A 24,136-nucleotide genomic window follows, 5' to 3' on the forward strand; every position below is an offset into this window, starting at 1 on the left:
TCGTTCAAATCTGAGGATTTAAAAAAGAACAATTATACCAAGACCCCTACTATATTGTTTATAATTAATCAGTATAACGTGATAAGTAGTTGAATAAACTCAAATAATTAAATGAAAATAACAGAATATAACGTATAATTCTCTCAAAAATTATAACAACGCCATTCTGTCACAGCGGCTGTTCTATGAACTTATAACGTTAAATATTGGGTTTCGATGCCTGTTGCCAACACAGCACAGATAGTCCATTTTGTAGCTCTGTTCTTAACTACAAACAAACAGAAAAATTTTTCCAACAAAATAAATTTAAAGTCATTGCAAAGAAAATAACTTCTTGTTGAATAAAGTATACAAAAACAAAACCGTAGAGATCAGCATTAACTACTGCTTGATCGCAACTTGTTTGGGGTGGCTAGTATTTTTGTAAGGTAAGGAATTTTACAAATAACCATATGAGACGAGCATGTTCGGCAAAAGAGATTTGAAGCGAATCGAGCGCCTTAACCATCAGACCATGCCAGGCCTAACTGCTTGATAAACAATAATATATATATCTTACCGATGGTGACAGTTATCGCCAGCGATTTATAATATATTATTTCAATAAAGACAAGATCTATTATACTTAAAGGTGACTTGTGCAGCCAATTCAAACGACTAGCAACTTATATCACACGGGTGCTTACACGGCCGGGCTAGAGACAGTTAAATATTAGGCTTATCTTCATTTAACTCGATTCTAAAGTGGATTTATTAGCTATACTCGTTACTAGGTCAATTTTTAGTTTCAATTTAAAGCACTTAGCTTGCTTTCATCGAACGGTAATATTATTGGAACAACTAACCAGATGGAGAATTATCAGTTAGCAAACCTTTTAGCTACACAACTGTTCTTAATCAGATAGCAGGATTTATTGCCAGAGTTGAAAATGTGTGGTGTGTTCAGTGGTATATCGCAGTTCAAATATTGGACTTCTCATGGACATAGCTTGACACATTGACCATTAGAATCTGAAAGGATCTTCAATATCGTGCTTTTTTTTTTTCTTTTCGATCTTTTCCCAAACCGGTTATTGACTTTCTGACTTTCCATCGGTTTCCCGCATATCAGTTAGAACGTATCATAACTAGATATAACAGTCTTCATTCTAGTTAAATTTGGAAGGGCGGCCGTGATAATGCTTTCACCCAATAATTTTCTAGTAGCTTAAAATGCTTAAATATCCCAGTTCCTTATACACTGGCGAAGGTATTTCGTTTTCAAACCTCTCTCAACATCAATCGATGTTCGCAATCGGTAACTCCATAACAACCGGACGAATGAAGAGAACAAGTTTATTTTAATGTTTAATAAAACAAAGAAAACAATTCCAAAGTAGCTGGAAAGCTTTTTTGTTTTGGAGCGTATTTTTTTTCTTTTCAGGGGTTTACATTGATACTATCTGTATCTAAATAGCGATTTTCATTATTTTTCTACGTTTAGCTCTTTTTTTTTTATCAAACAACCACACTGAGAATTTTTTCTCCTTTTAGAATTGGGCCGGTCGGGGCCCATGGTTATCGTGCCAACTTCGGAGCAAAAGGATTAAAGTACAAGCCGAAATGCCCTAAATTCCAATTTTTTAGGCGTATATATGTTAGTGACAGCCGAACTCGTTGTTCAGTTCAAACGGGGGGTTAACCCTTGTAGCGATGGGTGCTGTTGCCTGGCTTCCTAAACTTTAATCAGTTGTTCTATATCAGAACAGGACTCGGCATGTCAGATGGTTAAGACGCTGGAATCGTAATATAAAGGTCGCGGGTTCAAATCCCCCATCACACCAAACATATTAGCCCTTTCAGCCGTGGGGGCGTTAAAATGTGACGATCAATCCTACTATTCTTTGGTAAAAGAATAGCCGAAGAGTTGGCGGTGGTTGGTGGTGTCGAGCTACCTTTCCTCTAGTCTTGCACTGCTAAATTAGGGATGGCTAGCACAGATAGCCCTCGTGTAGCTTTGCGCGAAATTGAAAAAAACAAACAAAACAAACTATATCCAGACGGCTATGCCCAAACCCTTGAGGTCATTAAATTGGAGTCATGTGTTGCATATATCGCCATTCAGTTTGAAAATAGAAATAATCTTTGGAAACAAAAATAATAATAAACATTAGATCCTAAACAAAGTAATGACATCAAAAGACTTGGAAAAAATATTGAGAAGAAAATTTGTTTTGCGAAAAATTGTATTGGATTAAATTAATCGTGCTTTTTGTATTCTTAAAGCTCATCAAACTTCACTTATTTTATTTTTTCATAACTATCTGCTCCTAGATTTCTCAGTAGTCATCGCGACCCACCGCCAACTCTTGAGCTACTCTTTTACCAACGAATAGTGGGATTGAGCGTAACTTTTTAAACGCTCCCACGGCTGAAGGGGCGAGCATATTTGGTGTGACGGGTATTTGAACCCGTGACCCTCAGAGTACGAGTCGAGTGCTTTAACCACCTGGCCATGCCGGATCTCTTTCAGTACTGAGCTTTAAGCTTGTAACACTGAAGTCCGAGATCCTATCTCTGAAGAGTGCATCGTATCTAGCCTATTGTGCAGCTTTGCATTTAAACAAATAAACAATCGTGTAAGCATTATATTTTCTATAACTACTAGATTGTAGCCTATTTTCTTTGTTGCTTTTTAATTTTCTGCAAAAAAAAGGCTCATATATGCTGTTAAAAGTAATTAAGGTTTAAAAATATAAAACATAAAACTTCTTCAATATCTTGTGTTATTTATTACAGCAATTTCAATTATACGTTTTCAAAACTTTGACCCAACGATTTCCTTTAACTTGCATTTTTAAATTGTGTTATCTTTCATATAATAATATGCTATAATATAGTACATTGTAGTTTAATCGTATTCTAAAGGTATTAACACATTAATAATTTACCAATACATGTTTTATTCGATGATATCTCAGAAGTACTGAAAACATTTACATATATTCTAAATAATCAAATTCAATTCATTTGAAGCTCATTTACATTTACGCTACTTGACATTAAGCCAACATCTGTGCGGTTTTTACGTAAGCTTTCAATATAAGCTCTTAGTGCTATCTTTTTTGCAAGTTTCAGTGACATTCTATGTGCAGCAAGCCTTCAGTGATATCGTTTGTGTGAGCACTTAGTGATATTCTTTAATAAGCTCTAAGTGTTATTCACAATATAAGCTTCCAATGTTATTGTCTGTGTAAGCTCTTGGTTTTATGTGATCTGTGAACGTTTTAAGCCGTGCATTCTCTTTTCGAGTGACACCCATGTATTTGCTTTGTCTTCCGTAACTACAATTGAACAAAGCAAACAAGCTAACCATTGGTTCTAGCCAGGGAATTTTGGAAGACACATAAAAAGGGCATCAAAACAGAAAACGACAAATCAGTTTGTCACCAGAATCTAAAAATTATATTTTAGAAGATCAGTTTTTGTTTCTACAATAAAAGGCTGTTACTCTAATTCATTTATCAAGAGGAGACGCTCACCCCGAACTTCGACTCTTGGATGAACTACTGCTATTATTAGGAAAACACACCTGTCACGGGGGGATGTATAACTTCCTGAGAAACTAACTATTCAAGTGTCAGGACTATAATATCAAATGGAATACCGCGGCACGTGAATGACATGTATGAAACCCCCGCAAGGGTACGAAGATTCCACCGAGGCAAGTGAACGACTTCATAAAACCAGTTCCATATTTATATTGTTGTTTTGATCAGTTGTCGATAAACTTTTGAAGACTCGGAAAATAAGGATACATTTTATAAACCATTAAAATACAAGGGTAAATGAGAACATGTTGTTAACATTATAACTCTATTTTACATTAATAATATAATTGAAATTTTTAACTTGTAGTGGCACATCGATGTGTCTGCGAACTCACACTGCTAGAAAGCGGATTTTGATACCCGTGGTGGGCAGAGCACAGATAGCCCATTGTGTAGGTTTGTGTTTATTTCCGAACATACAAATCTTTTCGCATGTGAACAAAACAACCAGGTAAAAGAGACCGCTTGGATCCTCATAAAGCCTTTTATAATTTTAAGCTTCTGCACAGGGGTCCAGCTGTTTAACTTAAGAAGGTCAATGCTATATCCGTAAGGTGTTTTATTTATCCATATGAAACTTCATTTACTACTTTATGTTTTTATGGTTAAGTAATCATAAGGGGCTAACTTGTATCATTTATATAGTTGTTATTTACTGTGTTTAATTCATATTATGAATCATTGACACCAAACTTTCGGACAAAGGTTATTATAAATAAAACAGTCAATAAGTTTCGAATCATTAATGTTCAACCTACAACCGGACGCAATATCTACTTGTCACTTCAATAAAAAAAAAAAAACCAACGACGTGACGTATCTAAACGTAACATTACAAAACTTCATACGTATATATAAAGCGAACTTGCTTTTTTTCAACGTGGAAAAAGGGTTCAAAAGACAGATTCTGACTTATGAATTGTATAGAAGTACACGTTATACAAAATATGTGAGAAACGAAGGACTGGGATGTATCATAAAGTTGTTCATAATAATCCAAAACAATTCCGTAAATCAGGCGAATAAAGATGTCTACTCTAGTAGAGTGCCGTTATTTTCATCCTTAATGACTTATTACGAACTAAGCTTGTTTACATAACCTATGTAAAGCCCGTGTGTGTCACGTCATGTCATTTTTGACTTATCGAAATAGAATGTTTTATTTGTTTGTTTTTGAATTTCGCGAAAAGCTACTCGGCGGTTATCTGCGCTAGCTGCCCCTAAATTAGCAGTGTAAGACTAGAGGGAAGGCAGCTGCTAAGCATCACCATCCACCGCCAACTCTTAGGCTACTCTTTTACTGACGAATAGTGGGATTAACCGTAAAATTATAACGCCCCGACGACTGAAAGGGCGAGCATGTTTAGTGTGACGGGGATTCGAACTTACGACTCTCGAATTACGAGTCGAGTGCCTTAACCACGAGGCCATGTCGGGCCTGAAATAGGGGGAGTCATAAATGCCAAAACTCGTTAATTAAAATAGAATAGTTTGCCCATTACGATTTTAGTGACGAGGTGCGAAGGTGCCATGAAACCTTATAAATGTAGTTAGTTTTGGTACAATAAGCTTGAAATAAAGACAAAGGGTGGAATCACTTAACCTAAGTGCATAAATTTTGTCATGGAAATAAAAATATCAATTCAGTTTTAAATTTAAATCATTTCTGAATTAAAATGTTATTCTGTTATATCACCAATAAAACATAACAAACTTCTTTAATCAATGGAGAATCTAAACCAGGAAATCAACAAATATTCTTTTAGTTCTGTTGTCTGCTCATTTCATTTTATATTTTCAGTACATGGACAAACAACAATATTTGATTATACTTTTGTATCTAACGTTTTTATATATTAGAAGTTTTTAATCAAACTGATTCACTGATTTTCACCAATAATTCTAGTATAAATACGCCACAAATTTATTTAATGAATTACACTATGTAACAAAATATTTACTTTTTCTTGTTCCTGGGCAGAAAGCGTTATTTCCCAATTGCTTATGCCTAAAGTAAATGGAAAAAGACCTGTTTTTCTCTTCAAACTTTGCTTTTGTGACCTGGAAGCGTATAACGAAAACATAATGGGAGACTATATTTGAGAGCAGATACGTGAAAGTGATTTACATTACAGTCGCAAGTCTCGAAAAACTACTCACTTCTAAACATTTTTTTTTCATTTTTGTATAACTTAAGGATAAATACGTGTAAATCCTGATTCATATGTTGTTTTATTCAGACCTTATGTAAATGAAAATGTGCAAATTTGCCCGTTTTTACTTAGAAAATAGATTAATTTCTAAATTTCATTATCCAGGTCACAAAAGCAAAGTTTAAAGGGAATAATGACCATTTTCTGTACTTTTACAACATGAGCAATTAAGAGATAACTCATACTCTTAAGGAACAAAATTTGTGTTACATAGTGTAATTAATAGGTTGATTATATATCAACATACTTATTGTGAATGGTTGAAAATAATTTGAGAGATAAGCAGATAGGGGAAATATACATGTATATTAATCTTTAAAACTATGAAGACCCGAAATGATTGCTGTTCTTCTTAGTTTTGAACTGCGTGTAAAGTTACATGAGGTTTAGTTATCCCTAATTTTTAAATGATAGACAAGAGGAAAGACGGCTAGCCAACATCACCCAACGCCTACTCTTGAGCTATTCTTTTCCCATGAGTCGTAAAATTTAACCTCACGGTTGACAAGGTAAGAATATTTGGTGGACAGGACTCAAACCTATGTTCCTCAGGTTGCATGTCTAGTGCCATCGCCATGAATCCGTGCTAGATCGTATCTTATTGTTTCAACAACAAAACAGTGACTTAACCCTTAATTATTTGTTAATACTTATATGTTTTTGGCTTGTCTCAAATTTAATTTACAAGATTTCATTTAAATTAATGAACCATAAAATAATAATTTTTTCCTAATATAATAGTGAACGTATAATTTTATAACTTTTAATGGATAGTTTTGTTCCTGTAATGACCCTGTTATTCAAAGAAAAATAATTCTTAAGGTTGATTTACACTACAAAAAGCAGGCTGTTGTTCGTTTTAAAAATAGCTAAGTTGATGTTATAATATTAACAATTAATATTACTAATATTTAACGGTATGATAACAGTATTTCAGTATAACAGTAGTCATAATTAATCAAAAACTATTGGTGTTCTTATGTAATAAACAAAATTGTTTTATTTTGTGTTCATCTACGAAAAACAAGAAAAAAATTGATACTAAAATACAATTTGACATTGGAAAAAAAGGAAATTAGTGCTCAACCTGAATCCAAACATTAATCGAGTTATTCGAAACATTTAAAATATTCATTTACATAAAGCCTTAAAACAATTCAAGCATCATTATTTATGTGATACTGTGAAAAAATTATTCTTCCCGATAAAATTTGAGTCCAACAATACCACTAGAGAATCATTAGTTTATTATTGTGAAGTGATTACTCCTCACGAGAAAATTTAGGTCTAACAATACTACTAGAGAATCATTAGTTTATTTCGAATCAAGTTTATTTGTTTCTGAATTTTGCACAAAGTTGCACGAGGGCTATCTGAGCATTTTTAATGATTAAAAGTATCACTTCCATTTCAAGAATGCTTTTAAAAATACATATTCATTTTTAAACAGTCACCCATACTAAAGTTCTGTAGTTTAAAATTATAAAGACAAACAAACGAGATTCAGGGTATTTATTCATACAAACACACATATAAAATAAATACGGTTTGATAAACGGCAACTCGTCTTTAGTAAAAACAGCATTGCAGACAAAAAAACCAAACCCTGTCAAATTCACCTGCGTTGTTATTTGATATCTATGTACTGATTTAGCAAACCTAAACACCAAACTAATATTGACATAAGGAGTTCCTTATGGTCATAATCAGTTTCAAAGATGATGAAATTAGTGCAGTATTTGAACTATACTTTAACCATTAAAACATTTTGCATATATATGTCATTAGAAAAATTTCATTACCAAACACTTGATTATGATCTTAAATGTCTAAGATTTGTTTCTAGATGGCGCTAAACAACAATCGACGAATCTACAGTGTAAGTGTATGAATATATCTCAGAACAGTTGGTATAATACTCATACCAGCCGTTCTGAGATACATTTTTATTTCAAGTGTGTTTTTCGTCATCAAGAATGAAGTATAAGCGGTTTCCGGATGCATTCTTCCTTAACTCAAATGCAAAAACTGAAGTCTATGGTTTGTCACAATCTGGAAAGAATAAAATAAACGTATTAATTTTAGTTTTTATTTGTTAACAACGTACATGATCAACATATCGTACAAATTCAGGATTATATCATCAGGATTTACTTACGCTTGCAATAAATTTTGAAAATGAACTAATTAGCTGAATATCACCCAACACATGAAGGGAGCTACAGGTGTCAAATTAAAAACAAAATAACAGAAAGAGAATATATATTTTATAACGATATACAACAAATTATTTGCAGAAATACCGGATTTCGTGTTCCATTTGAGACTGAGGGCTTATAATATTAAAATTATAGATTCAATTAAACATTTTAGTTGCTTATCACAAATAACCCATTGGGCAGCTTTGCAGCTAAACAAACAAGCAAACCTATTTCAGATCCTTTCTGAGGGTATAAATTAAAATTTATAATAATATTAAATTACAAAAAAATTAAATAAGACATTGCCATTTTCTCAACTTCAAGGTATATTTTTTGTTAACTACAAACATTTCCTGTACTGTGCTATTTAACTAAAATACTTACAGCAAACTTCACATCTGTCTTCATCACTGTTATCTGCACAACCATCTTGGCCACTACAGAGAATAGCTGTAGACCGACAATGACCATTGTTACATTGGAAAACCCCACTAGGACAAGTATCAGCTGTGGATTAAAAGATTCGAATACGCCTTACTTTTATATTTTTAGAAACCTTTAAATTACCAAGAAATATTGTTTATCTTCAGTGAAACACAACATCCGAATAAATGTTGCAGCTGGTTTCCAAATGTGTTACAGCTTGTATTTAAAAATGTTCATCCAAGTTTCAAAAGCTACTGTAACTTGTTACTGGGGTCCAATATACAATAAAGGTATTTAATCATATCAGTATGTTATTATCACTTGTAAGAGGAAGATTTCTCTAACTTAAAGGACTATCTAATAGCTTTCTAAACACAATGAAGAAAATCGAATAGAATAATGTATGTATATATATATTAGTGAAAATGAATACATTTTAATGAAGTTAAATAAACAAAATCACAGAGAAAGACTGCGTTAAAAACAACAAATCCAAACCTCTGACTAATTATATTAGTTTATTATAACTTAAAAAACAAGTCGAAACACAAAACGTTGCACTAATTAAAGAGAACCCAGAGTACATTTTATAATCCTACATTATAGCCTGCACCCTGGGATCTCTCAACTAGTGCAGCGTTTTTTGTTTAATAACCTGAAAAACCTATGACACATTTTATAATCCCACATTATTGCTTGTACCCTGGGATCTTTTCAATTAGTACAGCGTTTTTTGTTTAATACCTCCAAAATCTAGGATACATTTTATAATCCCGCTATGCATATATAAAATTTCTTATGTATAGTGATACACGTTATTTTTAGGTTTTATGGGGTTTTCCGTGGTGGCTGTAGCATTGACAGTTGGAATATTTCTAGTGGTACGAAAGTTGGGGGTTTTTAATTGGGATATTGTGAAAATATGTCTGTAGAGAATGTTCTATATTTTGCTTATAAATAGAATGCCTTAAAAATAATATGAGATTGGACGTAATAGTGATTTACAGTTTCTCCGTTTTATTTTAATGTTCAGAAATGTAACGTCTTGAAACAATAATCTGAGACTGGATATACTAGCGATTCACAGTTTTTCGTCCTGTATAAGAAGCTGCATACAGTTGTAACAAAACCATTCCGATGATGTGTTATTTTTTGACAAAGATATTTCACTAAGACAGAAGCTGACCGAAGACGCTAAAGTAGTATGGGCTTTTAACGTAGTCTAAAGGGTAGAAGGTACTCAGAGAAACTGACGTTAATAATGCTGCAATTAATAGCCTTCAGAATATTGTTAAATGATAGTATTGGTTGTAAGTCGTTAAGCAACAAATAGTGATGTAAATAAGGTATTGTGTTAAATTGTTGAAACCAACAAATTTGTCGGGCTATACATTATTGTTTAAACTTTTCTTAATATTCTAGATGTAGATGAAATATATATAAATAGGCTTTCAAGAGGTCTACTTTAATATGTATATATATGTATATGTACATCTACTGTACTGGTATTCATGAAAATCTCGTATTAGTAAAGGTATGGAATGCTTATAATTGAGAATACTCAAAATAAATAAATTTGTATTAACTCAATCATGTTAACATAAACAAAAACACTAGAATAAAGCTGATCAATCAAATATCAAAATAATTGCATCTTATTCCACATATCCTTACCTATACTTTTTGTTAATAAGATGAGTGGTTTTCCATGAATTTGATTAACTCATTTCGTATCTTATATCTTAAGCAGTCTCCAAAGTCTCTGTTATATTCTTTAATAAATATTTTTTTTAGAAATTCACGTTCCTAACTTCTGCACGACCTCTGGTGAAACCAAAAACTGACAATTGACCACGAAGTTGCGCCTTGATTTTTTTTTCTCCTTACTTTAATAACCTGCTAAACCCGATCAGAGTACTCAAGACAATGACTTTGAACCCGTCTCATTCTATGCGTAAGCACTTGTTCTTAGAAGCTTTTGTTGAAGTTACTTAACATGGATGGAAACTACTGAAAAACTAGTGTACAGTTAAAGGCAAAATTCCTCAGCTTATGAACTTAAAATCGGATTTCTGGCCAGTAAAAATTCGTAGGTGTGGCTGAAACGTGTATTTCTTTTATTTTTAATACCAGATCAACTTGTTATCCACAAATAAATATCTCTCTTAGTCTAAACCCTCTCCCTAACTTGTCTGAATAAAAAACGTTTACCTCGACAATGTTTGACTTATTTATTATTTCGATACATAAACATTTTACTGTTTATTTCAACCTTATTACGACGAACATTTCAACCCCACACCATTATCATTTGATTTAATGTGTTGCGAGTCAAAGTGTAAAAACAGAAAAACACATGAAGTAATTTCTAATTACTTTTAATAATTTAGCATGAGCCCTACTACGTTTACATAGCTGTCAGAAATGACCATTGTAGTTAACCTGGGAGTAAAACCTGAAATATATTAATGTTTTATGTATCCGTGGTCATTTATGTTCAGACATTTCTAAGCATTCTGTACACAGACAAATAAATAAGAGAGCTATAATATAAAATAAAATAGTATGTTTATTTGGTATATGTGTTGAGACCAATAGAAAAAAAAACAAACCCGCAAAACTCTGTGTTTAAATAGAAATACTGAATTGCGAGACCAGCTATGTATTTTTTTTCCTTTTTGTTTCGTCAGTAAATGTATTTACTGATAAACAACTAATAAACTTACCGTGTGCACACAATTGTGGGTTTTCGTCACTTTCATCCTCACAGTCTCTAATAACGTTACAAAAAACATATTCAGGTAGACACCGACCGTTGTCACACTGGAAAGTTCTGTGGCCACACGACCCATCTGCATTTAGATAAAAGGAATTATATTAGTACAATATCCTTGTATCTCGGCCCGGCATGGCCAGGTGGGTTAAGGCGTTCCACTCTTAATCCGAGGGTCGCGGGTTCGAATCCCCGTCACACCAAACATGCTCGCCCTTTCAGCCTTGCGAACGTTATAATGTTAAGGTCAATTCCACTATTTGTTGGTAAAAAGAGTAGCCCAAGAGTTGGCGGTGGGTGATGATGACTAGCTGCCTTCCCTCTAGTCTTACACTGCTAAATTAGGGACGGCTGGTGTTGATAGCCCTCGAGTAGTTTTGTGCGAAATTCAAAACAAGCAGAACGATACAATTCAGCCACGATATTATATTATGGATCGTAAACAAGCGTGCTAAATACTTCTATCACTTATATTCTAGATTTTAAACAAGCGTGGGTTCTGCCCAGCATGACCAAGCGTGTTAAGGCGTGCGACTCGTAATCTGAGGGTCGCGGGTTCGCATCCCCGTCGCGCCAAACATGCTCGCCCTCCCAGCCGTGGGGCGTTATAATGTGACGGTCAATCCCACTATTCGTTGGTAAAAGAGTATCCTAAGAGTTGGCGATGGGTTGTGATGACTAGCTGCCTTCCCTCTAGTCTTACACTGCTAAATTAGGGACGGCTAGCATAGATAGCCCTCGAGTAGCTTTGTGCGAAATTCAAAAAACAAACAAGCGTGGTAAACACTTCAAACACATTTATTTTTGATTTTAAATAAACATGCTTAACAATCCAGCCACGCATATAATAGAATTACCCCATTATATTCATTACAACACTTTTTGTGTTCTAAAACTACATATGATGAAACAACCATATTGTTACCTTGAACACTTGAACGACTTGTATGCTGTAAGAACATATGTTATTATCATCGACACTTCGATCATTTCTATTGTGGAAACGCCAATTTTAAATAAATACCACATTCTATACATTCAGCACAGTAAACTTGCAATGGTTACCCATGTGTTACAAGTTCCTCATCATCTCGTTATGCACGCCTAACACAGTAACAATGTATTACACGTATCCTCATCAATCCATTACGCTTGTTTAATGCAGTTCTGTGTGTCATACGCGTCATATCGTTTCGTTGTGGTCGTCTAATTAGTATAGTTATTTTACATGCAATTGGCTTCACGCATATACTATTTTCATCCTGCTAATGTAAGGTATATTTACCATGCGAAACTAACACTCGTTAACAGTCGTTACTACAAGTTAAAGTATACATTATTTATTATCATACGTACCTTTGTTGCAGTCAACTTCGTCACTACCATCTTGACATTCCTGAACACCATTGCAGAGAACAGATCTGGATAAACAAGCCCCGTTATCACACTGGAAGGCCTCTTTTGGGCATTCTGTGATCATGAGAAGAACAATGGTATAATTTTAGCAGCATGTTATGAAACTATAAATGTTGCTTGGTGAATACGTTTTAGCATTCTTACATATCAGTATTTTGAGGCGTATAAGTTATATTAGAAAAGAAAAAAAAAGTAGTAAAGGGCCGAATTTTTACCCTGGTGATTTTGCAGGTTAAACATTTATATATTTTTATTTGATAATAATAAAATAAAACTCTTAGACTAACATTTGTTCTGTAAAACGTAGAGATGGTGCGAATTCTATTCAGTTATTTAGACTTTAAGCCAAAATTCAATATTGTAATAAGAACTTCAGTTCTAGAAACAGTTATTGCACTGAGAAAATATTGTCAGTTTTAGTTATTCACAACACAGGATTTTAGTTTTTGAAACATCGCATTTATCTGAAAATGTCACTTTAGTAATGCATGCGTTTCTGTTCAGTGCTCAGAAATTTAACCTTTACCCCCATGGTTAAGAACACACATATACATATATAAGCTATATCAATGCGCACATACATCATATGCATAGAAATTAACAGCATACATTCACCATAGAGTCTGTATGTATTGGGTTATTGGGGCTGCTTGTTCCCCCTTGTGCATACTCCTGATGCTAGTCCTCTACATATTGAGTGCACAAGTTCATCTGTGTTTACCGAATCTCTTTTGTTGTTTATATATTTTACAACAGTTATATTTTTTTTTGTACAAGTTCAATTTGTTTACTGTCTCGTGTATATCAGGGATGATATGTATTCTTATGTATTTTTAAGACCATTATTTCTCGTCCTCTGTAGTTTTCTTTGTGTACTAAACTTGATAGTATCAGTCAGTAAATAAAAGCTTAAATCTCTTGGTGGTGTTTCATCAAAGACAAAACCGGTCCCTGTATTAATAAAATAACGTATTCGGTTCATGTACATATGCAAATCAATTTCAACGGATGCTCGTAATAATGTCTTTTGTCCTAATCCGCTTTCAAGAAGTCATTGGCCTGACACAACGCAGTTAAAGCTCCAGTGGAATTTTCGCGAAATTATCGCCTTGACTATATTTATATATATCAATTGTGTGCATTCACTTAAATATGAATATCTTTTTCTGCGACTGGTGAATGGATTCTAAAGACGCACGTACTTTTATAAGCCTATAATTCTTGCATTTTATCTTCTTAATAATACAAGTTATCGATCATTAAAAAACGTTAATCTAGGTAATTATTTCTAAGCCTGGTTGTCCATCTATCAAGACAGAGAGATTCGTGTGAAAAGCTGGCTCAGCCGAATTCGATGAGAATGAAACCAACGCATCTGGAGTTCCAAAGAGTCTAGTTTCAGTAAATAAGCAACTGATAGAACGGTTTGAGCTTGGCAACCATTACACTTTTTTTCCTACGTGAAGTCATCACCAGACGAAAGCGATTTAAACGTGTCAAGCAATATGGGGTTAATCTTTGATTCCTTGTACCGAGAGAACCTAAATCGTCAATACCTCATAAGCATGTAGTCCTGCCAACCCAACAAAATCTTCACAATAAAACCGGTTTTTTTCTGCATCTATTTCTACTTACTTCTTTTCCATTATTTAAGTTATTATTCTCAGTGAATCAATTGCAAATATGTAGGATTACCATGTTCATGGTTTCGATAATTGTGGTAAGCATAGCACAAATAGCCCACCGCCTACTTCTATGCTCAACACACACAAAAAATTATGATTCTGTCTTGGTGAAATACTTTCAAACAAATGAAAAGAGTTTCTTAGTTCCAAATGAGGTTGTTCACAGTCAGGTTTCAAGACCTGTAAGGAAATAAAGACGAAATGAATTGTGAGATGTATATTCAATAATATTTAATCGTAGAAATAAGATAAAAGGGCGGGAGGTCATACACTTTTTTCTTTTACGAAGCGGATTATACTTTTTATGAGAACTAGCATTGACGTATCTATAGTTGAGTTAGATTGTTTTATTAGTTTAACTCGCACTTTTGTCTGAGTTTTTAAATAGTTAAATGTTTTTTAGCAAAATTTTAACAGATTTTAAATTTAGTAGAATGCACTTATAAACTTATTTTGGTTTGAGATTATATTCTGAGGACATAAAAGTTTACCGAGTGATGGTGAATAACATATATATATATATATATATATTATTGTTTTAATAGTGTAATTTTGAAAAAATATAATTTGCTTTAGTACAAATAAATTAGAATACACACCTTTGTGTAAAGTGGCAACGTTATTTTCAGTGACGTATAGTTATTTTTCCGGTGTAAATAAGTCCAAATGTTCAATGGGTAATTCTTTAGGAAAACAAGCTCCCGACAAGCAAAGCGATATATATATGTGGGCTTGCAACGAGAGAAACTGGTTTTCGATACCCGTGGTGGGCAGAGCACAGGTAATTCATTGTGTAGCTTTGTGCTTAACGTCAAATAAATCCAAAATACAAAAACAGTGTTATTAATCATAGGAGAAAAACTTTTGTTTTTAATATATTAAAACTTGAAGAGGACAGATATCGCTGACGTCATTTTTTCTTATTTGCAGTTTTTGTCAAACTCTCAAAAATTCTCGAGCAAATCCTTCTACCACGAGATTTTACATTACCGATAGCGATGTTATATTTTGTCACAACTAGTCATATGATACTTGTTAAATTCTCAAATTTCTTAATGGTAGAGACGACATCTTCTCTTGCACACGAGAGTCATGAAAATTATAGACAGCAAACGATTAATTATTATTATTATGTATCACAATCTTTAAAATGTTTGTTGTTGTTGTTGTTTTTGTCCTTACAGTAGATTTAAATGCAGATAAGCTCTGCTTAAGATCCAAACTAAGTTATTACTGTGACCGTTGTTCTAGAAATGGTAATACCAGCATTTTCTTATCCACAACGTTCTTCAGAACTTTAGGGTTAATCCTAAAGCTTAGAATCTCACTAATATAAAGCAATTTTATTTGTTTGCGCAAAGTTGAATGCTACTTACTATCTTTTATGCACAGTTAGAAAGTACATTAACGAAACTCCATTAAAATGTCTCTAGAACAAAACTGCTAAATTGAAAATAAAGTCCTGAAGAAAGTTAGTTTAGACTTACTTCAAATAATGTATCTATTATGCACCAAAGTGTCCAAGAACAATAATCTAGATTCTCATTCATTCTAACCTATAATGTTAATGTTCAACTGCTTATTAAAAACATTTTAAATAAGAGTTCTTAAAAACTCTTAATTAGCCTTGTTTGGTTTTAAGATAAGGAGAAAGTGACTGCAATGATTAATGGTAAAAACGTTTCGGGTGTGGATGCAATATGTGCATCAGGTACAATAGAGAGCACTAAGTGTTTTTTTCTCCGTTGTATGTTACCGCTACTTGTCATTCTATTGAGCGCAAGAAAAGATCGCTACTGATGTGAGTGCTTTCTAAAAGGTATCATTTTTATAAGAACGGTCAAAAAATAGATATTAATTCAAAATCAAATCAATTTATTCGACAAGGTACAATAAAATCAGTCATGTATGCTATACCAACAGAAAAAGGAAACTGATATATAAATCGAACAATAACAAATATATACTCAAACATTTCTCTTTTTATGAATTTTTTCCTTTCATACTTTTATTTTCAACATATTTCTATGAATCATTCGATAGAGGATACCTCGTTTTTTCGGAACATTCCCTAACGAAAAGAAGTTGTCACTTTTTGTTATTAAACATAAAGCTACAGAAGAAGCTATCTGTGTTCTTCCACCACGTGTAACGAAATCTTGTTTCTAGCATACAAGTCCGCACCAATATTGCTGTGCTACTGAAATGAACAAAAAGAAGCGTGTTTCTTTTACGCAATAACGTTTTCTCAGATTGACCATTCAGTCCACATGAACAGTAATGTATCGATGTCGATATCAATAGAAGATTTTAGAAACTTTAAAACACGATTAGTTTTCCTGTAATATACACTGGAACAGAATCATTTTGATATATGTGTGTGTGTTTTTTTTATTAACAGTTCAGGGCCTCCTAGTGGCAAAGCAGTATGTCTGGTGGGCAACACACAGGTACCCCATTGTGTAGCTTTGTGCTTAAATACAAAACAAACAAACAATTCAGGAGATATAGAATGTGACAGGTACACATTTAACTATTATATTTATATATAGATGTGCAACCCATGACATTCTTTAACAATGTAGATATATATTGATAATGTTCTGAACAAATTATCTTTCTTCCCATTATTATTCTTGTTACCATTTCTCTAAATAATATAAAGGTTAATTGTCTTACGTTTTGAAGCTGAAATAGACGTAAAGTATATATAGTTTTGTTCATAATGCGTGAGACAATTTGAGTCTGGTGATGGAATGTGTTTTTTGTGTATACTGATATCTTCTAAGAGTAGGAAAAGCACACAAGAAATCATGATACAACTAAGATAGCTCGGTTCTTTATGGCAAACCTACTAAAGTTATCAATCACCGCCAACATTTTTAAATTGACAACCAGAGGAAAGGCAACTTGTTGGCAGTACTCACCGTCAACTCTTCGGCTACATTCTACCAATTTATAATGATATTTAACGTCACATTATAAGGTATCCACGGCAGAAAGGGCGAGCACGATATGCGCCGAGTTTCTAACACTCGACACACGTATTGTGAGTCGAGCTTCATAACCACCAGGGTGTCACTTCTGGTAGAAAATTAATGTATAAAATTAAAATAATTTTAAATTATGAGTCAAGTAATAAATGTTAGTAATAGATATATACTTTCCGATGGATTTTATTTCCACATGAGTACACGTTACAGTAACTCCAGCATTGTTAACGGTATGAAAAGGTGTCCAGAATTTTTTACTAGCTAAGATTATATTGAAATTTAAACGCTATGTTCTAAACGAATTAGAGCATCCAGAGCTTTCCCTACTTTGTTTTTTAGCCTAAAAAATTACAACGTTTAGAGATTTTACTGCTATTGGTTTGTTTAATTTAAATTCCGTGCAAAGCTATATGGAGGATATCTGCGCTAGATTTCTCTAATTTAGCAGTGTAAGATTAGAGGGAAGGCAGCTATTCATTACCATCCACCGCTAACTTTTGGGCTACTCTTTTAATGACGAAAAGTGGAATTGACCTAAACGTTATCACGTCCCCACGGGTGAAAGGACGAGAATGTTAATCGAGCTCCCTAACCACCTGGCCATTTCTGCTGTTGATTTTCTCCTTAAGATTTACAACGTACGGAAATTTTCCTTTTTGCCTTTAAAAGATAAATGAAGAGCTACAACGAAGCCTCAAAGTGAATGAGAAAGTCATGATAAAGTAGCAGCTCACAATCCCACATGTGGAACTTGGCAAATAAGAAAGCATGCTTAGAGTAAGAGGATAATTTTGTGTTATATGATTGGAATATCACTTGCTGGTTGGATTTTGGGTACTTTGCGATTGATGAATTAACACAATAAAACCTGAATATCACTAAGTGATCAATCAGGGTTGGGTGCAAGTAAAACGCAAGGTTTTCTCATGTTTTGTCACCTATTTTTTGTATTCCTTCATTATTTTTATCTGTAAAGTTTAAACATTATTATTTTTTAGGCATATTTATTTACACTTCCACTTAAGCCTAATTATTGTCTTCTTCATAGAATTCGTTTATCTCAGTTTATTTTCCATTTCTTGTACTATAAAAATGTGATATTTCGTAGTCATTTTTTATAACTTACTTATGTTTCTGGTTTTATTGTTAACAAATTAAAAAAAATAATTTCCTAAACTCTACTTTAAGTATGGTCTTAGAATTATTGTAGTGATAAGATACATATACCACTACTGTGGCTAAAGTTAAACGTGGCTTTCTAGCGTTAAAAACATTATAAGTAACAATAAAACGTTTCCTGAGTTTGTTAACAGGCTAATCGTAGCTGTTGTAATAATCCTCCATGTTTGACATATTTGACACATCTAACTTTATATGTGGGTTAAAATTTGATTCTGTTATGTCACGATTAAATAAAGCATAAAAATTGTGAATTTTCAGATTATTAAAAAAGATAAACCGATCTCTGTTAGTGGCATTACTTACTAATCACATGTCACTAACAGAAATAGGTTTATCTTTAATAATCTGCAAATGTTTGTTTCTTTTCTCGTAATAGTATTTTCTGTTACCTGTTGTTTAATCTTAAAACTGGGAGTCGATGATACAGAAGTTAAAAGCTGTTTGGGTCATTCCAGTATCCGACAAACAACATAAAGCTCGAACATTGTTTTTCAACGATAATTTTGTGTTATAATTTTTGAAGAATACAAATGTTGAATTAATTTGTTCTCCAGTTGGAGGGATGATCTTAATTTGAAAATGACTTATTCTTTTTTTCTTTTTTGCTTCAAGATTTTGGTGAAAGTCCATTGTTTCTTGCAAGTGGTTTATCTATAGAAGATCTAATCAGTACACACTAGAATAACTTACGAAAACCGTATTATATGTCCAAGGGCTTCCCATTGACGTTGAAACAGTGATAGGACGAATCAATCAAAAGTAGACAAGAAAACAGAAGAACTGATACGAGTAAGACACTTTATTATTGTTCTACTAATTACTTTCATTGTCTTAGTTCTTTCAATAATCAACAAACCTGAAAATAATTAATCAAATCTTAGCCATAGATAGTCATGAAAAATAGCTAAAGAACGTTTATTATTGTATGTAGTAAGTACACAGTACATTCTAGATATCATAACACGTTGAAAACTATTATTAAAGTGTAAATGAAGGTAAAAATGAAATAACTTTCAGTAAAAGTAACCTTACTTTCGGGAGCCTTTTCAACAAAACAAAGATAAGATTTTGTAAGTCTCATCGAAGTTTAAGGCATAAGATAGGACTCTATTCTTATATATCAAAAATTGGTCTGTCAGATTTACTCTTCTTGTTAGCTGCCATCAAAACATGAAAATTTCTGTAAGAGTGACTCCCGATTGAAGGGTTAGAAATAATCTTACTGCTCATATAAATCGCTTAAATAAAATCTGTCAGTCCGTTAATCTAATGTTATGCTAGTGTGAACGGACGCAGCTGGAAACTTGTTCAACTTAACTACATAGCACGAGTTTTCTACTACTTGTATATTATAATAGTGAAAACGTGTAATTCATGACTTACGCTTTGGGTTGCAATTGTCTTCATCGCTTCCATCAGGACAGTTATTTAGTCCATCACAAACAAAATACCACGAGATACATTGTCCACTTGTACATTGGAAGGTGTCGTTAAGGCAACCTAGAAGAAATCAAATAACAATTATATTGTTAATTCTGAAGCACATATAATTTACCCTTAAGTTAATCCTATCCTTAAATCATCGCAACTGACAAGTTTAAGTGTCAACATAACTTATTCTATGAACAGACTTAATACGTTCTAGTTTACAAGTATGTTTTCCATTCATTGTGCTTCTAGTCCTAAACACATGAACAACAGTAGTTATTAAGCATACATTTTAATCTAATTTTTCCAAAGTGCATACTTAAACTAATCTGGTTTTCAAGTTTACTTTTATGTAATTTTCTTTTTTTAGTCCTAAACATACGTACTTCCGTAGTTAACAAGTATAAACTATCTTACGTGCTTAACATAAATGCTATGATGCAGATTCATTGCTTTGTTTTTTAGCGTGTACTAACCACCTAAATTAATCCGGTCCGTAAAGGTCTGCAATGTTAATAAGGTAAATGTTTAGTTATAATTTTTCTATGAACAAACTTTTCATGTTCTTATTCACAAGACTATTCCTATATATAGTCATTCTAGGTTGGTGTTGCTGTCTTACATCATAGTGTAATTTTTTATTTTACGTTTTTGCTACATTTGCTGTTGTATACAACAATATACTTCTAGTTTGCATAGATCATGTCTTTACTTGTTGTGTTCATATGATATAATATTTTACATGATTTCAATTGGAATATTTCTACCACTACACGACTTCTAATCATGGATTATCACAAACAAATCCAATGGATCTTTCTTGATTGACTAAAGTATCTTAAAAACAGTCATAAACTATGTCAAAGAAGGTGTAATTTGAAATATGGATTATTAATAATAATATGAAGTTCGAAAAAATTGTTTGTTAGTAAAATATAGCGTAAGAAAGCTGTGTTGTAAATCAACACAAATTTTGTGTTACTTCCAAACGATGCAAATTGTGTACGCAAAACACAGTTATAAGGAACTATAACTCATTGGATTATTGTTAGTAAAATATAGCGTAAGAAAGCTGTGTTGTAAATCAACACAAATTTTGTGTTACTTCCAAACGATGCAAATTGTGTTCGCAAAACACAGTTATAAGGAACTATAACTCATTGGATTATTGTAGCGATATAAACACATACGTTCTTGTCTTTTGTTTAACAATACAAATAAAGTGCAGTTTTCATTTCAAAAGTGTGTTTATTTAAACACATTTTCATGTTGTGAAGTCACATTTTTATGGTGAGTCTTGGTTTGAGTCGTGAATGAGAAGCACGTGGTGAAAACAAGTAGATCATTCGAGGAGTTAATACATTAAGCATTGCTTTGATGTACTTTTAGTAGTTTAACTGTTAGTGTACTATCATTATTATGTACATATAAACTGCATAAGATTCCATACAAATATTGTGTATTAGTCAACATATTTGTTTTTGTGTTGTTTTAAACTTAAATATTATTGTTTCTAACTTGTGAAGCAGTCATTCAAACATCAGACTTATATTCCAAGGAGCCCCCCAGTTTCTGTCGTCATTCATTTTGAAAACAGTATTGTAAAATTTCAGCAGACTGACCAATAGCCATTGTTTAGCATTTCAACTGTGTGGTAAAAAGACCTCCGCTAGTACAGCGGTATGTCTTCGGATTTACAATGCTAAAAGCAGGCGTTCGATTCCCCTTGGTGGGCTCAGCAGATAGCCATATGTGGCTTTGCTATAAGAAAACACACTTTGGTAAAAAATATCATGTTATGAATATTCCAAGTATTTCTTGTTTTTTTTTTATGGTACTTAAAACAGAAAATACTACTCTCACTTGAAAGGCGGGAACGCAGTTAAATTGTAAGGACGCCCTAATGATATCACTCAGTTAATCAATTACTCACGCAGATCGATCATACATGTATGTTAATGTTGTATAAATATATTCATACGTGTGTGTGTTTCCAAGAAATGACATTTTCTGTCACGTAAAAATGTGTGAAAGAACGATTTTTCACAGCTTCTGTTTAAACAAAAACACGCTGTGGGTAAGACAAGTTTAGCAAAACGAACTTGAAAATATTATATTTATCTGTGGAAACAACACATCGTTCAAATGCTTATTGTGTATTATATTAAACAATATAACTACGGAGACAAAAAGAATGGAAAGTATTTAGGTTATGTGGTGTCAATACCGGTTTAATATATTTACCTGTGAATTCTGCGTTACACCTGGAAGACTTTGAAACACACTCACAAACGCCTTTGATGCAGGCACTGTGAGGATCTCTTGTTCGACACTGACCACTAGAATCACATGGTTTACCAAGCGAAACTTTATGATATGGAGCCTTCTTTGTTGTGATAACTTCGTCCATCTTGTTTTCAAAAATGTGTTCTTCTGAAAGTTATAAATTGTCACCAAATGAAAACAAACACAATACGAAACATAACAACACAAGACATTTAAATTACACAGAGTGAGATTTACTATAAAAAAATGACTGTTTTTTCAGTTATCTTTAGCTGGTTAACCCACAAGCAGTAACTGTCCTAAACTCGACGTAATTTAAAACCATCAAGCTTTACCCGACCAAAAATAAGCATAGACAGATATAAAGCTCGCAATGAATGCCTAATCTTAATAATAACAAAAAACAAACAGAGACCATTACAACTATGCCAGTAGTGTAATTTGCGTTTTGAATGTTGGAGGCTGCAATGTGTTTCGTAGCTGCCTCAAGTTCATCCTTTTATAAATTAATTACGTTCTATTCTAATACATAAGGAATCAAAACCTGATCGACAAATACTCATTTACAGTGGGTTTTTACACATACGTTCAATGAATTGTAGTTCAGTCGTAAACTACGCTGGTTGTTGGTTGACCTTTATCAGAAATTCCCAAAACGTAATTTATGAGTGACTTCTATATCATTTCTGCTAACGTTAAACAGATTTAAGTTAAGATAATTTTCATGATAATCCAAGCTGTTAAATATAACATAATTCATTACATTTACGAATTTTGGGGAGTTTCAGATCACAATACTAAAAATTACTGACTTGTGACCCGAAACTATGTTGAGCAATTAACCTCCTTATGTGTTATTGCCTTTAGGAACCAAAAACCCTCTAAGAACGAGGGTCCTAAATATCTCTGTCAATGTGGTTTTAAAAGCTTTTTTTTTTTTTTTAATTTGCCTGTTGCTCGTTTGTAATGTTATTTTTGTCGTTGTTGGTTTTAGAAAATTCGCTATTGGATGTTATAAAATAAATGACTGGTAAGAGAGACTGAAAAACAAAATGGAGTCCGACGAGGATAACTACAAGAGCTATTCTACAAAACTGTAATTCGGGTCACGAGCAATGTAGCTAGATATGTTTTTTTGTAAAATGACCGTACAGTTTGTTTTGTTTTTTCTCAGCTGTATCTATAAACACTTAAAATGTTTTACAAAAGACTAACCAGCTACTGACAACTGTATCTATAAACACTTGACATGTCTTATGATATCATAACTGGCTATTGACAGTTGTGTCTATGAACAAAATAATAACTAATTACTACTAATTGTATCTATAAACACTTGACATGTTTTTTTTCAGGATCATAACTAGCTGTTTCAAGACATACAGGTCGTATGCAAACGATTTGAAATATAGTATGTTTTAAACTGGTTAATATTGTCATTTTAATACTTGTATTGTGTGTTACAAGAAGCCTAGAGGTATATCTCTGTTTTATGCAGCTCTTTTTAAAACTATGCAAGTGACAAAAATTAATTTGGTTGAGTTAGTTTAGTTTTAAATTTAATGGGTCCAATTTTAGGACATTCCTAAGTATTTTGTAACAAAATGAGAACATAGGAAGGAAACAGACATAAATTTTAACATACTCTTATTTTAATTATACTTCTGATCTGTGAATGTACTTTAAAAAATACAAAGAAATTCTTAAGATCACATGAACGCAAATCGTGAAAACAAAGGAAAAGATAATAAGCACATTAGGTTGTAATACATCTGATATTTATCAATAGATTTATATGTATAATTAGATATATGGCTCGGCATGGCCAGGTGGTTAGGGCGCTTGACTCATCATAACTTGAAGGTCGTCGATTCGAATCGTCTTTACACCAAATATGCTACCCCTTTCAGCCGTGTGGGCGCTATAATGTCACAACCAATACC

At 32.9% G+C, this 24,136-nt stretch overlaps 1 protein-coding gene across 2 annotated transcripts in view; it reads right to left on the minus strand.

Annotated features, from left to right (window-relative positions):
- Positions 1-6,834: 6,834 nt before the first annotated feature.
- Positions 6,835-24,136, minus strand: part of LOC143244725 (uncharacterized) — a 36,135-nt gene continuing 18,833 nt past the window's right edge. The window contains exons 7-12 of one of the 2 annotated variants that reach the window (XM_076489887.1): positions 22,152-22,340; positions 19,863-19,979; positions 12,560-12,673; positions 11,157-11,282; positions 8,389-8,511; positions 6,835-7,855 (exon numbers count right to left, since the gene is read on the minus strand). In XM_076489887.1, the coding sequence (XP_076346002.1) occupies positions 7,839-7,855; positions 8,389-8,511; positions 11,157-11,282; positions 12,560-12,673; positions 19,863-19,979; positions 22,152-22,340 (686 nt within the window). In that variant the 3' untranslated portion in view covers positions 6,835-7,838. The remainder of the gene's footprint in view (positions 7,856-8,388; positions 8,512-11,156; positions 11,283-12,559; positions 12,674-19,862; positions 19,980-22,151; positions 22,341-24,136) is intronic. The other variant, XM_076489896.1, reaches the window with a different exon arrangement.

Source organism: Tachypleus tridentatus, chromosome 1 (assembly GCF_004210375.1).
Source record: "Tachypleus tridentatus isolate NWPU-2018 chromosome 1, ASM421037v1, whole genome shotgun sequence".
Taxonomy (NCBI): Eukaryota; Metazoa; Arthropoda; class Merostomata; order Xiphosura; family Limulidae; genus Tachypleus; species Tachypleus tridentatus.